At 44.4% G+C, this 12,800-nt stretch overlaps 1 protein-coding gene across 34 annotated transcripts in view; it reads left to right on the plus strand.

Annotated features, from left to right (window-relative positions):
* The window catches only part of Enox1 (ecto-NOX disulfide-thiol exchanger 1), a 565,516-nt gene that overhangs the window by 543,165 nt on the left and 9,551 nt on the right, over window positions 1–12,800 (plus strand). For all 34 annotated transcript variants that reach the window (XR_003950851.1, XR_003950849.1, XR_383179.3 and 31 more), the window contains one exon: window positions 8,188–8,273. Coding sequence is in view for 27 of the 34 variants with exons in the window: in XM_006519001.4 (XP_006519064.1) it covers window positions 8,188–8,273 (86 nt within the window). In the remaining 7 variants the exon portion in view is untranslated. The remainder of the gene's footprint in view (window positions 1–8,187; window positions 8,274–12,800) is intronic.

Genomic DNA, 12,800 nt, shown 5'->3' on the forward strand with positions numbered 1-12,800 from the left:
CCGATCGGAGCTCACCCTTATTTCATCAAGATTATGCAATGTACATCTCAAGTGCGTGTCATAGAGACTGGCAAGAGGTTCCCTCTCGTCTGGAACTGAAAACATTAGGTAGTTGTCAGACAGAAAATCGGGTTCAAGAAAATAGGTTAATTCCCATCTCATGTGTCATAAATCTGAAATTTAAAATTTAAAAAGAGGTCGTGTTGGGTCTTCTTCAAAGTTCCTAAGCCAAGCCAGGCATTTAGGCAATTTTGAATCTGGAGATGAGCCTCTAAGCCCCTTAGTAGAGGCCCCATTCCAAAGTCAGCTTCAAGGCCAGACCTGTAATGCTGATTATTAATCACCGTATCCAGAGTAATGTCGTTAGGATAATTGGGAATGTCTAAACCAGATTCCCACATCCTGTGGATTTATTTAGTAGAGATGAACAAGAGATGCCAGGCCCTAAGGAAGAGAACGAGAAAATAAGTTACTGTTCACCTGCAAAGCCAGCGGTCCTGGCTGCGCCTTGGTAGAGAGCCCAGCGTGGGATCCCAGGCTCCTGGAAACACCCCTGGCTCCTCTGCAAGGTGATACACATGAAGCAGACTGCTCCCACCCCCCAGGTACCCGTGAAACAGACTGCTCCCACCCCCCAGGTACCCGTGAAACAGACTGCTCCCACCCCCCAGGTACCCGTGAAACAGACTGTTCCCACCCCCCAGGTACCCGTGAAGCAGACTGTTCCCACCCCCCAGGTACCCGTGAAACAGACTGCTCCCACCCCCCAGGTACCCGTGAAGCAGACTGCTCCCACCCCCCAGGTACCCGTGAAACAGACTGCTCCCACCCCCCAGGTACCCGTGAAACAGACTGCTCCCACCCCCCAGGTACCCGTGAAACAGACTGCTCCCACCCCCCAGGTACCCGTGAAACAGACTGTTCCCACCCCCCAGGTACCCGTGAAGCAGACTGTTCCCACCCCCCAGGTACCCGTGAAGCAGACTGCTCCCACCCCCCAGGTCAGTATCTGGAAGAAGCAACATCTTCTAAGCATTGCACCAGCTCTCACCTTTAAAATGACAGGTTCACTGGGGCCTGCAGAAGCTGGCATGGGAGAAATTAAATTCAAAAGATAGTCCAAACTTCATCCATCACATATAGATTTTTCAACTACGGGGTTATTGAATGTGACACCAACTTAGAGATACTCCAAGGAAAACCAATTATTTTTTTCTCTCTCTCTGATGATATACAGCTGTAATAATATGCCACGCACACGTCTCAAAAGACATGCTGATGTGCGTCAGTTCCAGGAACCCAAAACGAGCCCACATGTAGCTGCTAGCTGGCTTTTCCTCCCCTCAGAAGATATTTCCAACTCTGAAAACTGTTTATTTTATTCAGTATGACTAAGATATGAGTACTGCCCCTACAATGCTTTGGGTATATAACAAAATTCATAATGATCAGTAGAAAACTTCCTGGAAGTGTGAATAATACTGACCACATACAAGCTTTGAAAATTTACAACAGGCCCCATGTTATCTTCCTTTCCATTGGAGATTGCCTCCTATTTAATTTTACATTCTCCTTGGCGAATACATTTCGTTTATGATGTCTTTTAAATAGTTCTGTGCATATATAGTATAAAATATGTGTGTAGATTATAAATGTGTTCATATATGCACATTTAGTCAATTTCCACAAAATTTTAAGTATGTGTTTAATTACTGTAAATTCTGAATTATTTATGTGTGTATATATATGTGTGTGTATGTGAACATGTGTGCAAGTATATATATATATACTTGTATATATGTGTGTGTGTGTGTGTGTGTGTGTGTGAACATGTGTGCAAGTGCCCATAGAGCCCAGAGGAACCAGATGCCTCTGAGGCTGGAGTCAGAGACCATCGTGAGATACCTGACATGGACGCTGGACGCCAAACTTAAATCCTCTATAATAAACACTGTCACCTGCTGAGCTCTCTCTCCAGCCCCTAATTATTACCCATTAATGAGAGGAGACATAGCAGTGGCAGGGTGGGGGGGTGGTGGTTTATAACTCTCTACCTCTACTAATACCTTTAGTATCAGAAAAAAGAAATTAGCTATCTCAGTGTAATAGAAAGACAACTATGACATGAGAATCTTCAGTAAAAGTCTGCACAGCCGACTGCATGTTCCCCTCACAGTTCACCTTTGGAGCCAGCCTACCTGTAAACCGTCAACTGGAATAAAAGAAAACAAGGAATGTACTCATCTAGAGTCAGTACACAAGAACCTTCTATGACAAAGGAGGCTGGCGACGTTAGTGTTGGTCAACATAAACCAAGGAACAATCTTTCCTTTCAGGTCTATCTTCCTCTAGTAATGGCTCAACAAAAGGTAGGATTTCTTCCCACAAACCTGCCCATACTTATATTCTTCTAAAAGAGGCCAATCCTTTTGACTCCCTAAAGGGTTCTGTGAAGGAGAAGAATCTTCAAGCTGGGAGTGGATCCTGTGGAAGGCTGCCATTGCCTCTCTTATTAAGGCTCCACCATCCTAGTTACCATTCACATTGCCATGAGATATTCTGACAAAAGTGACTTAAGGGAGAAAGGACTTGATTGGCTCACAGTTTTGATGTTAGGGTCCACCACCGTGGTGGAGAAGTCACAGCAGAGGGACTGTGAGGCAGCTGGTCACATGATACCCACAGACTAGAAGCAGAGAGAGAGAGAGAGAGAGACATGTGATCACCTTGTTTTCTCCCTTTTTACTCGCAGATATTTTTATAGACTCAGAGAAAATTTCATACAATGTCTCTTGATCATATTCACCGCCCATTCTCACCCCAACTCCTTCCAGATTCTCCCCCGTGTTTGCGTGTTCGAAGAGTCTATCTTGTGGCAGCTGTCTTGGTCCTCTAGCTCTTGCAGTATCTCCACACACACTCCTTCCTGGAGGAGAGACAGACAGACAGACAGACAGACAGACAGACAGAGAGAATGAATATGAATGTGTGTGTGTTGTTAATGTGTTAATTGGGATAGTTGTTCCACAGTCAACTTCTTCATTTTGACAAGGTATGACTTTCTCTAATGAGTTTAGTCTAACGCAGAAAAGAAGCCTCTTTGATGAGGGGTGACAGCTACACTCAGCTGTGGTATTATAAGGACAAGAGTAGTTACAAAGCAGATAGAAATTATACTGGTTTTAGAAAGTGGCAAACAGTAGATTCTTCTCTAGGTCCCATGTCCTTGCCAGCTAATTTAGAGAGTCAAGCATGGGTTCCTCCCTTTGAGTGGGTATTAAGTCCTAATAAGTAGCTACTGTTTACCCCTCCCCCCCAAGAAGACAGTGCTACTGTTGCCTCTCTCAGAGTATCTGGCTGTGCTGGCCATTGCTGTGGTATGCTGGCATCACAGCTGGATAGACTATTGCTTGCCTTTCTCCTTGGATGCTTGCATGGCTTCTGATGATTCTATGAGGACTGATGATCAGGGAGGCGGCTTCCTGGTCCCATCTCGATTGATTTATCCAAATCCCCTGTATGGAGTGTGCGGTGTCTTCAGCAACAGTGTCTCACCTTGTTTTCCTGGGGGTTACCAAGGGTAACTACAATTAATCGGGAGTCTCTTGAATTCCCATAACCATTAATTCCAAAAGACATTTTCCCTACCTAGCATTGGGGCGGTTGTTAGTCTATGGGAGTGAGGGCATCGACACCCCAGTTGTCATAGCTTCAATGAAATTGTGAGTGTGTGTGTGTGTGTGTGTGTGTGTGTGTGTGTGAGAGAGAGAGAGAGAGAGAGAGAGAGAGAGAGAGAGAGTTAGTTAGAGTTTAAGTAACCATGAAATAATACAATTCCCTATGGATTTTTTTTTCAAATATCCTAGTGTTATTTATTCCTCTTCCTCCCCTCTTCCCTCCCCGTCCCCAGGTAAGTCTTTCCTATCAGTTTTCCCCATTTCCCCTTCATAGTAACTGTGTCCTACCCTCTCTAGTGCCCCTCACCCCACCCAAATCCCCTACCACCATGGTTCCAGTTTAGTTTCCTGGTATCTGCGATTACTCCAGGTTATATTATTAGTTGGCAAGCATCTGGGACTATCTGGAAGTATATTCAGGTGCCCCAACACCCTCTCTGGACACATTAATTTTATGTGAGAAATGACACAAATCTCAGTTGACTGGAAAACAAAGGGAGTGAAAAACAAACAATTTTAAATGCATTCGAGTGAATGTGCAAATGGGGTTAGAACTTCCGGAGCATGGACATTGTCTGCGGTCATTTGTCTGGCAGGTTCATCAGCCAAAGCAGGTTCTGTCCATTCTCGGGACCCGTTATAAAATCAAAGTCTTTGTTTCAGTTATTCATTTTATTGTGACAAGTTAACAAAAACCAGTCGGGACACTCCTAGTTGTGAATCCTACACAGATCCAGTCAAACCCCTTCTTAGTTTGAGCTGGGTACTTCGTAACTTCCCTCCAACCTCCCTGGTTCTGAGAAGCATCAAGTTCTTAATGCTCAGGCGGAATGTATGTTCCCACCATTCTGACTCCTCTTTGGGCCAGGATCTATGCATGCTTTAGTCACTTGGTACCTCCTCACACCTCTGTTCCCATTGCCGTGTTAACAGCTCATGTGTGTCCCCTGTGTTAAATCTGGAATGCCCCACAGAATACCTGGGTGCTAGGGGAAAAAATAATTAAACATGGTAACTTTCAGTGTTCTTGTTGAATGGAAGTGAGGCCACTGTCCTCGCATACAAGCATAGTCTCTCCAGAGCACTGTGGCTCCCACAGCCTCTCTGTCCCTGTCTGCCCAGCTCTCCAGCCCCCTCTGAAACTATTCATTTCCCCAGTTTCTTAACCCAACCTATCACCTGCACCTGGCATGGCTGGATTCAGATGACAATCACTAGGAACTCTTTCTTTTCCCTTCAATGACTTCTTCTCCTAGGCCTTCCTTCACTGGAGTTTCCTTAGCTTGCTCTCTAAATCTCAGAATCCTCGGGTTCCATCTCAAGCTCCAGTTTTTGTTTCCTGGAACATTTAGAACTTATTCCAAGGTCCTTGCCAGCAAATAAGGCTCTGCCTCCCACACACGCCTCTAGATGCGAGCCATAGTCCTCTTCAGCTAGCGCTGGTCTTGCCTGACTATTCCCAGTGCAGGGCCCTTGCACCCCAAGGAGTGCATAGGTACACTGCAGACTGTAGGCTTCTTAATGTCTCCTACTCAGAAGACTGTCTCAGAGTCTCACTGTCTCAGAGAAGCCTGTGTTTGACCCCTCAGTGTAAAATAGCTCCCACCAACCTCCAGGGCGCCCTGTGCTCTCCTGTTGGGCTTTATGTTATGCTTATCACCATCTGAAAATATTTCCTCCAGTCTTAATGTTTGCATTCACCATCTATGTGTTCCTCGAGACTGAAAATCCACATAAATGGCCCTTTTTTCTGTTTTTTACTATGCCATACCAAGTGCTTTAAAGTAAAAACCTAACAGAACTGAATGACGGTGAGGGGAAGCTAATGCTATTTGGGTAATTCCAACACTACCAATTTGGTCTTGGTGAGGTTCAAAACAAGGATAAAATAGATGGCCCTGGTGGGATGCTTTTTTGTGGCCTGCTAGAATGGGCCTTCTGAATGAGCGAATGAACGGGGCTGCTCCTCAGCAGAGCTGGTTTGCATTTTTCTCAAGTAGCTTTTAGGGCTCTGAGACCCAAAAGCCCAGCAGGGCAACGTCTGCTCCTTTTATCCTACTTAGACTGTTGGCTTACAAAGACAATCCAGCACTATTGGGGACACGTTCTTAAGTAGGGAGGCCTGCTGCTCCTCCACAGAAACAGGCCCAGCAACAGAGCCCTTCCATTTGCAGCCCACCTGTTCAGAGTCAGCTTTGCCCAGAGTGCCAGAAATGAGTCTCCATTTGGGGACGTGTTGGCATTATTCATCAACTTCGGAGTTAACACTATCAGCCCCTCCTTTTTTTTCCCTCCATTAAGAAATGTTTTATTTATTCTTGAGAATTTTAAAAATATATATACAATGAAATATAATTATATCTACCATTGCCCATCTCTAACTCCCCCTATATATTCTTAGCACATCCTCCTCTTAATTTCATGTTTTGGATTTTGTTTTGCATGCATGCATATAAGTACCCTTTTAAGTTTATCCAGTTTGTGCTGCATATATATGTGGGGGGTGGGGCCATGCACTGGGGCATGGGAAACCTATTTTTGAGTGTGGTCACGGCATCAAAAATCAGGAGCCTCTGAGGACCCTGCTCACATGCACTGCTCATAGCTCCTCAGTAAGGGGTGGGACCTTGCAACCATCCACCCCATCTTTGCCAGAATTTGGGCCGGTGGCGAAATATCTACACCCATAGACCTGGCTACTCTCAGCCTTGGTCAGAGAGGTTTCTTTTTGCAGTGATCAGCAGCCAATGGAGAGATTCATAACTGGTCAGAACTTAGAGAATGAGAGACTGAGTTCTAGTCCTAAATGGGACGTCTATATCCAATCTTCTCCCAAGGTTCAGGGACACTGTAGAAGGCAGGGCGCGTGTGGAGACAATGTAAGAGACAGAGGATAGGGAGAAATATGGTGAAATGCTGTCTTCTAGAGAGGATATGGCTATCGTGTGCAAGAATTCACAGCAGCTATGGTTACCTGCACACCACCTGCACAGCTGTCTCTTTTCCATTCCAGGGAACAACCTGGTTCCTTTCAAGAAGCCAGAGAGACTTAATTTACAAAGCTGAATCTGATTTTTTAAAATGAGAAGAAAAAAAAAAAAAAAAAACCAAGCATAGAACAGAGAGAGAGAAAAAAAAAAAAACCCAAGCATAGAACAGAGAAACTACATTCTACATTTTCTCAAGTGGTCACTTAAAGATGTTAAAATTACCATCATCACCTATAGATGGTCCCCTATTATACCATAAAACTGTAAATCAGAAAAAGATCTGCATAGACTCAAAATAAAAGGCAAGCTCTCTGTGTCGCAGAGCAGACAGTCTCAGAATACAGATATTTCAGCTTGATGGAGATGTAACTGTTCCTACCGTCTTCATGCAAACCTCAAAAGACAGTCATCAAGAGGACTCTTCCAGACCCTCATTCTCTATCCTTGTCCTAAGATAAGCTGGGAACTTGTCTTTGAATCCTGGTTGGCACTCATCCGTGAGCATCCCATACATCACAAAGGAAGACAGAGGGACAAACACCATCCCTAATCAGTTCCAGACCCCTGCAAGTGTAGGCTGGCCTGCTGCTTGGCCGGTGCCTGCCCTGACTGCCTTTTAGGCAGGTGACCTTTGACTCGCCAGCATCAGTTCTCCTAGTACGCAGTGTGGGAGATATAGCACAAACCACACCTGACTAAAGACTTTAGCCTCCCTCTAAGCTTGACCTTTCCACCAAGAGCAGCCCACGGTCTGTGGAACTGACTCCCTCACGGTTTCGCTTTTAGCAGGGAGGATGGGAATGGAGGTCACGCTTTTCAGTTCGGTCCTGACACTGATAATCCTGCCATTTGTCAGTAAGACCAAGATGGGAAGAATTTCTGCAGAGCACGGGTCCCCAGACCTTTACAAATGATGACCAGCGTGAGTTAGAGCAGAGGAGAGGGGACCGCCCGGATGCCTTTCCCCAGCAGCCTCAGCCTGCGGAAGTGGCACGAGTTGCGTGGAGCCCACGTCGGGAAGTGAATTACTCCCGTTTCATAACCAGAGACTGTAATTATCAAGGACACTCGAGGCAACGTGATCTCTGACACAGCTGTCTAAGCTATTTTCAGACTACAAAGTCCATTGAGAGAAAAATAGATCATTTTAACCTTCCAAAAAACTACGATTTCAGATCCGTAAATCGAGCATACACTTGGTAGGTTGGGTTGCTTCCAGCTTCCCGGAGCCTTGGTTTAGAAATACTTCTATCCATCTATGCATCTTCCCAGAGTCTAGCCACGCTGGCCGCCAGACATCCCCATTCTCTTCCGTGTCTTCTGCTGCATCACTGTTACTGTCTGCAGAGTGTGCTGTTAGTGGATGCTGGTTGAGAGGTGTTGGAAATGGTCAGACCACGTGACCCGGTCTTGCGAAGGTTGGCGAGGTCAGATGGTATTAGTTAACTGAGACTCCTCCCCACTCTCCTCCAAAGAACTTAACGACGCTTATCTTTTTTATTTTGTTTGTTTTAATGCAGGCATCATATCAACGTTTCTTCACGTTCACCCCTTTGGAGCTAATATAGAGTATCTGTGGTCATACATGCAGCAGCTGGACTCTAAGGTAAAGTGGGTTATTTCTTTTTTTGTTTTGTTTTATTGAACTTTCACTGCTGGAATTCAGCATGTTGCTTGCTGGCTGCAGATGGCCGCCGCCGCGTGAGCTGCATCAGGATAAGGCCCCATAGCAGCCCCTCTCAAAGGACCCAGAGCTTTGCAGACAGTTGTCATCCGCTTGCTTTTCTTTATATGAAGAAAAAAAATCGGTTATCGAAAGTGACAGTGACTTGTCATGGTCTACGGATGCTAGAGCGCTTTGAAAAGCCTGTGAGAAATTTGAAATTTCAGACCGACCTGAAGGTTTCAGAAACAAGGAGGAAGACATTGTGAGGGTGGCTAATGAGGCAGGTTCCTCAGGTCACATTCACACAAGATTCAATGCTCGAGATGTCACATGGAGCGACCATCACCATCAATAGACTAAAGATCTGATATGGTGCTCAAGGATGTCTGTCAATAGCTGTTTTTAACATTATTTTCTAAGTGTTAAAAATGACAGCCGAGTTATCCTCAGCTGTGTTCCTTACGGGTCACACTGGGAGTCAGACCTTGGGGTGTTTTTCTGAAGTTCCGCTCTCTCATCTGAAAATTAGCAGTGTTTTTGCCAAATGCAAAGAGACTGTTGCTCTCTCATCTGAAAATTAGCAGTGTTTTTGCCAAATGCAAAGAGACTGTTGGGGAGGGAGGTGGTGAGTTCAGGTGAACAGTTGAGAGGGGCTGCAGCTTGTAAAGCCATGTCCTTTAGAGGGGGCTGTTTGTGAGTCAGGAGAGGGCTGGTCCCAGAGAAATCGCTCAAGCCAGGAAAAAACCTGCCTTAAAGGCAGCGGAAGTAAACAGAAGCGCCACCCCCAGGCGGAGGAGAAAAGTACTGAGCCTTGTGCTCCGAGATGCTCAGCCTCCAGCTCTGTGACCCTGCAGCTCGCTCTGATATCTAGGGCATCCTCTGTATTCCTATTCGGTGGTTAGCACAGATTACAGGATTACATTACCACACTGCATTCTCATTTGACGCTGGTGATTTTACCAACTCGGGATCACAACGCTGCCTGCCTGAGCTTCATTAAGTAGACCCGACACTTCCCCTCTGAGAGGAACCATCTGGAACTGCAAGTGGTTTTTAGTCACAGACTTTTATAAAGGATAAAAGCAGTCAGGTTTTAAACTTTTTTTTTCTACCCATACACATTAATGGTACATATTAGGGGAATGTAGTGTGGTGTTTTCTCTTGTCACGCCCCCCAAGGGTTTGTTTCCAAATATGAGTGAAGACACCTGCCTTCCTGTGCCAGCTTATGTCACTTCACATAATGTCAAGATTTCACTCTTTACAGATGAGTAGTTCTTCACCTAGGCTGATGATACAATATGGCTATTATAGATATAATAGGGTACTTGGTAGGTAGATCTCTATATCCTAATGGAGATTTCTTTGGGTAAATACCCAGAGTGGTATAGCTGGATCTGCTTTTAATATTTTTGAAATTTATTTTTATTATATGTATACGTTTTTTTGGACTGCGTGTATGGGTGCCATGAGTGTGCAGTGCCTGCAGAGTCCAGAAGAGGGCGGATCCCATGGAACTGGGCTTACAGACGGTTTGTTAGCTCCCATGCAGGTGCTGGGAAACAAAGAGGGTCCTCTGGGAGAACAGGGAATGCTCTAGGTCACTAGGGCATCTCCCTAGTCCACACGTCTAATTTGTTTCATGGGAACCCCATAATGATTTTCACAATGGATGGGCCAAATTACAGACCCACCAATTACAGTAGATAAGGGGTCCTTTCCCCACCTCCTAAGCAGCATCTGTTACCTGATTTCCAAACAGGGTGAGGTTGAGTCTCCTCTGTGTTCTCAGTTGCATTTCCATGGTGGCCAGGGAGGCTAAACACTTTACATACTAACCATTCACGCTTCTTCTTTTGACAGAGTTCTTTAGTTCAGTTCATCTACCCATTTACCAGCGGAATTATTTCTCTTTATTTTTGTTGCATATATATATACAAATATGAATACAACAGTCTGAGTCCAGTTAGTGTCGCTCCTATGAGTGTGTTTGTAGAAATGATAATTTCTGATGATATTGGATAATCAGCTAGGGGCTTACCCTTGGGAAAGACTAATTGTTCCTTTCTCAGTAGTCATTAATTGCCTGTACTTTGTCATCTAGGAGGTGAGTCCTTGTTCATTGTTCCCCATTCACCTTAGCATGGCATGTCAACTGGTCCTGTCATTGTTCAAGTCTTGCTTAGGCAACCATATTGTTGAGATTCCATGGGTGAAGGTTCTGTCATATATAGAAGATACAATCTCATAGTAGGTGATATTTCCACCCCTCTTCTGCAATGTTCCATGAGCCTTAGGTATAAGGGGTTGTGTTGTAGATGATCCCCTTGGGGCAGAGCATGGGCACCACTTCTTCACATTTTGACCCTTGGTAGTGTTCTGTAATGGTCTGTGCTGTAAAAAGGAGCTCCTTAATAAGAAGCAGGAGCTATGCTGATGTGTGGGTAGAAGGATGGCATTTCGAATGCGCTTAGAAATTACAGTGGTTTAGGAAAGTTGCAGTAATATGTTGTCCTCTAGGGTCCATGGCCTCAGCAGTGGGCAGTTGGCTAAGCTTATAGCAGCAGGCATAAATCCTATTGAGCAGGGTTAAATCCAGTGAGAGCTGTTGCTTATTCCCATGATGTAAGTGCCACACCGCACCTTTGTAGGCATCTTATTGTGGTTCCTAGACTTGCTATTTGAGTAGGCTCTTGGCAGCTTGCATACACCTTCAGATACCATGGAGAGCTAGTCTTCAGGGAGGAGGTGTCCAGGTCAGTTCTTGATTCCTCCTGTCTTCAAAGTCTATGGCATCTTTAGCAATAGGGACTTAGCTTCAAGTTCAGGGAGGCGACCAAGAGCAAGGGCAGTAGCCTATAATTGTTTTTTAATTTTTTTATTTTTGAAGTGGGTCTATTGAACTCCCCTGACCAACAACTCAAAAGAAGGTTTCCCATGCTTGATACTGAAATTTTTGTTAGATAGTTTATGGCTCTTAGAGATAGCATTAACACCCCAAGTGACATGACTACATATCCACATACATTTTGGGTGTATAATATGTAACTATAGGTAAGCATAAACTGCAATTCCATACATCTTTCTCAAATATCCATAGTGTTAGTTATTCTTGTCCCCTATCTCTTCCTCTGAATTTCCCTCCCTCCCTAAAGTCTTCCCTCATTTTCCTATTCCCCATTATAGCACCTGTATCAACTATTCCCTTCCTACATATGTGTGACACTATTTATGGGGGGACATGACTAAGCATCTATTTACCTATTCACCCCAGATAGGGAACAGATGACAGATTGGAGTAAAAATGCCACCAGGGTCCAAACTGGTACAGCAGTAAGTTTTATTGGCATTGCTTAAACAAAGCAGAAAGACACAGTGGCAGCATCACCAGAAACCCACCACAGCATGGGAGACCCCTTCAGAAAGGCTGAAAACCTGGAGCCCACTGAGAACCTTTCAGGCTGCTCAGCTGGTTGGAGCTTGTCCTTTCTGGTAGCCCGGTGGGCCTGAGCCGTTCCAGGCTGCTGGGGTGGTCTGAGCATACTTCACAGCAGTCCTTACTGCTTACATGCACTTGGGGAGGGAGGAAGCTAGTGAATCCAGTCAGTTTCAGGGACTTCCTGATTTTAGTGTTTTCCCCATGAGCTATCTTATTCCTGATCTTGAGATAGATGCTCGCAACATTTCCCTATTTTGTGTGATGTTAGCTGTGGGTTGGTCAGGTACAGCCTTTATTGTGCTAAGCAGAAATAATTCATCTATCAGGACTTTTAATATGAAGAGATGTTGACTTTTATCAAGTGTGTTTTCTGCTTACTGGAATTTATCATTTGTTGTAGTAGTGTGATAAATTGCATTTATTGATTTGCATATGCAGAATCACTCCATCACTATCATGGTACTGATCTTTTTCATGTGTTGCTAAATTCAATTTGATACTATGTTGTTGAGAATTTTTGCATTGGTATTTATCAGAGATATGTTCCTAGTAGTTTTCTTTTCCTTTCCCTTGTGTCCTTGGGAGGTTGTGGTAACTAGAGAATTTTGGCTACATGGAATGAGTTTGTTGAGGTCTTTGAATTTCAGATCTTCAGAGTAGTTCAGGATAAATTGGCATTAGTACCGCTGAAGTTTTGTAAGATTCAGTAGTGAAACCATGTGATCCTGGGCTTTTTGTCTTAGACATTTTAGTATGGGTCCCATCTCATTTCTTGTCATTTGGTTAGTGAGCCTTATGTCTTTGTGGTACAGTTTTGTTGGGCCACTTGTGACCATTTTTTCTTCTTAATTTGATTTAAACTATCACTATTGTCTTGAACTTTGTAAGTTTTTTTTTTTTAATAATCAGCTTTCAAATTCTTTAGTGGACATTGTTTATTTTAATTGCTTTGGAATGTGCTCCTAGAGAAATTGCCTTTTCCCCAGTCGTTGTGCTCCTCCACTGAGATTGCTGTGTGTGCTGGATCA

The sequence above is a fragment of the Mus musculus genome, chromosome 14, assembly GCF_000001635.26.
Source record: "Mus musculus strain C57BL/6J chromosome 14, GRCm38.p6 C57BL/6J".
NCBI classification, from domain to species: domain Eukaryota; kingdom Metazoa; phylum Chordata; class Mammalia; order Rodentia; family Muridae; genus Mus; species Mus musculus.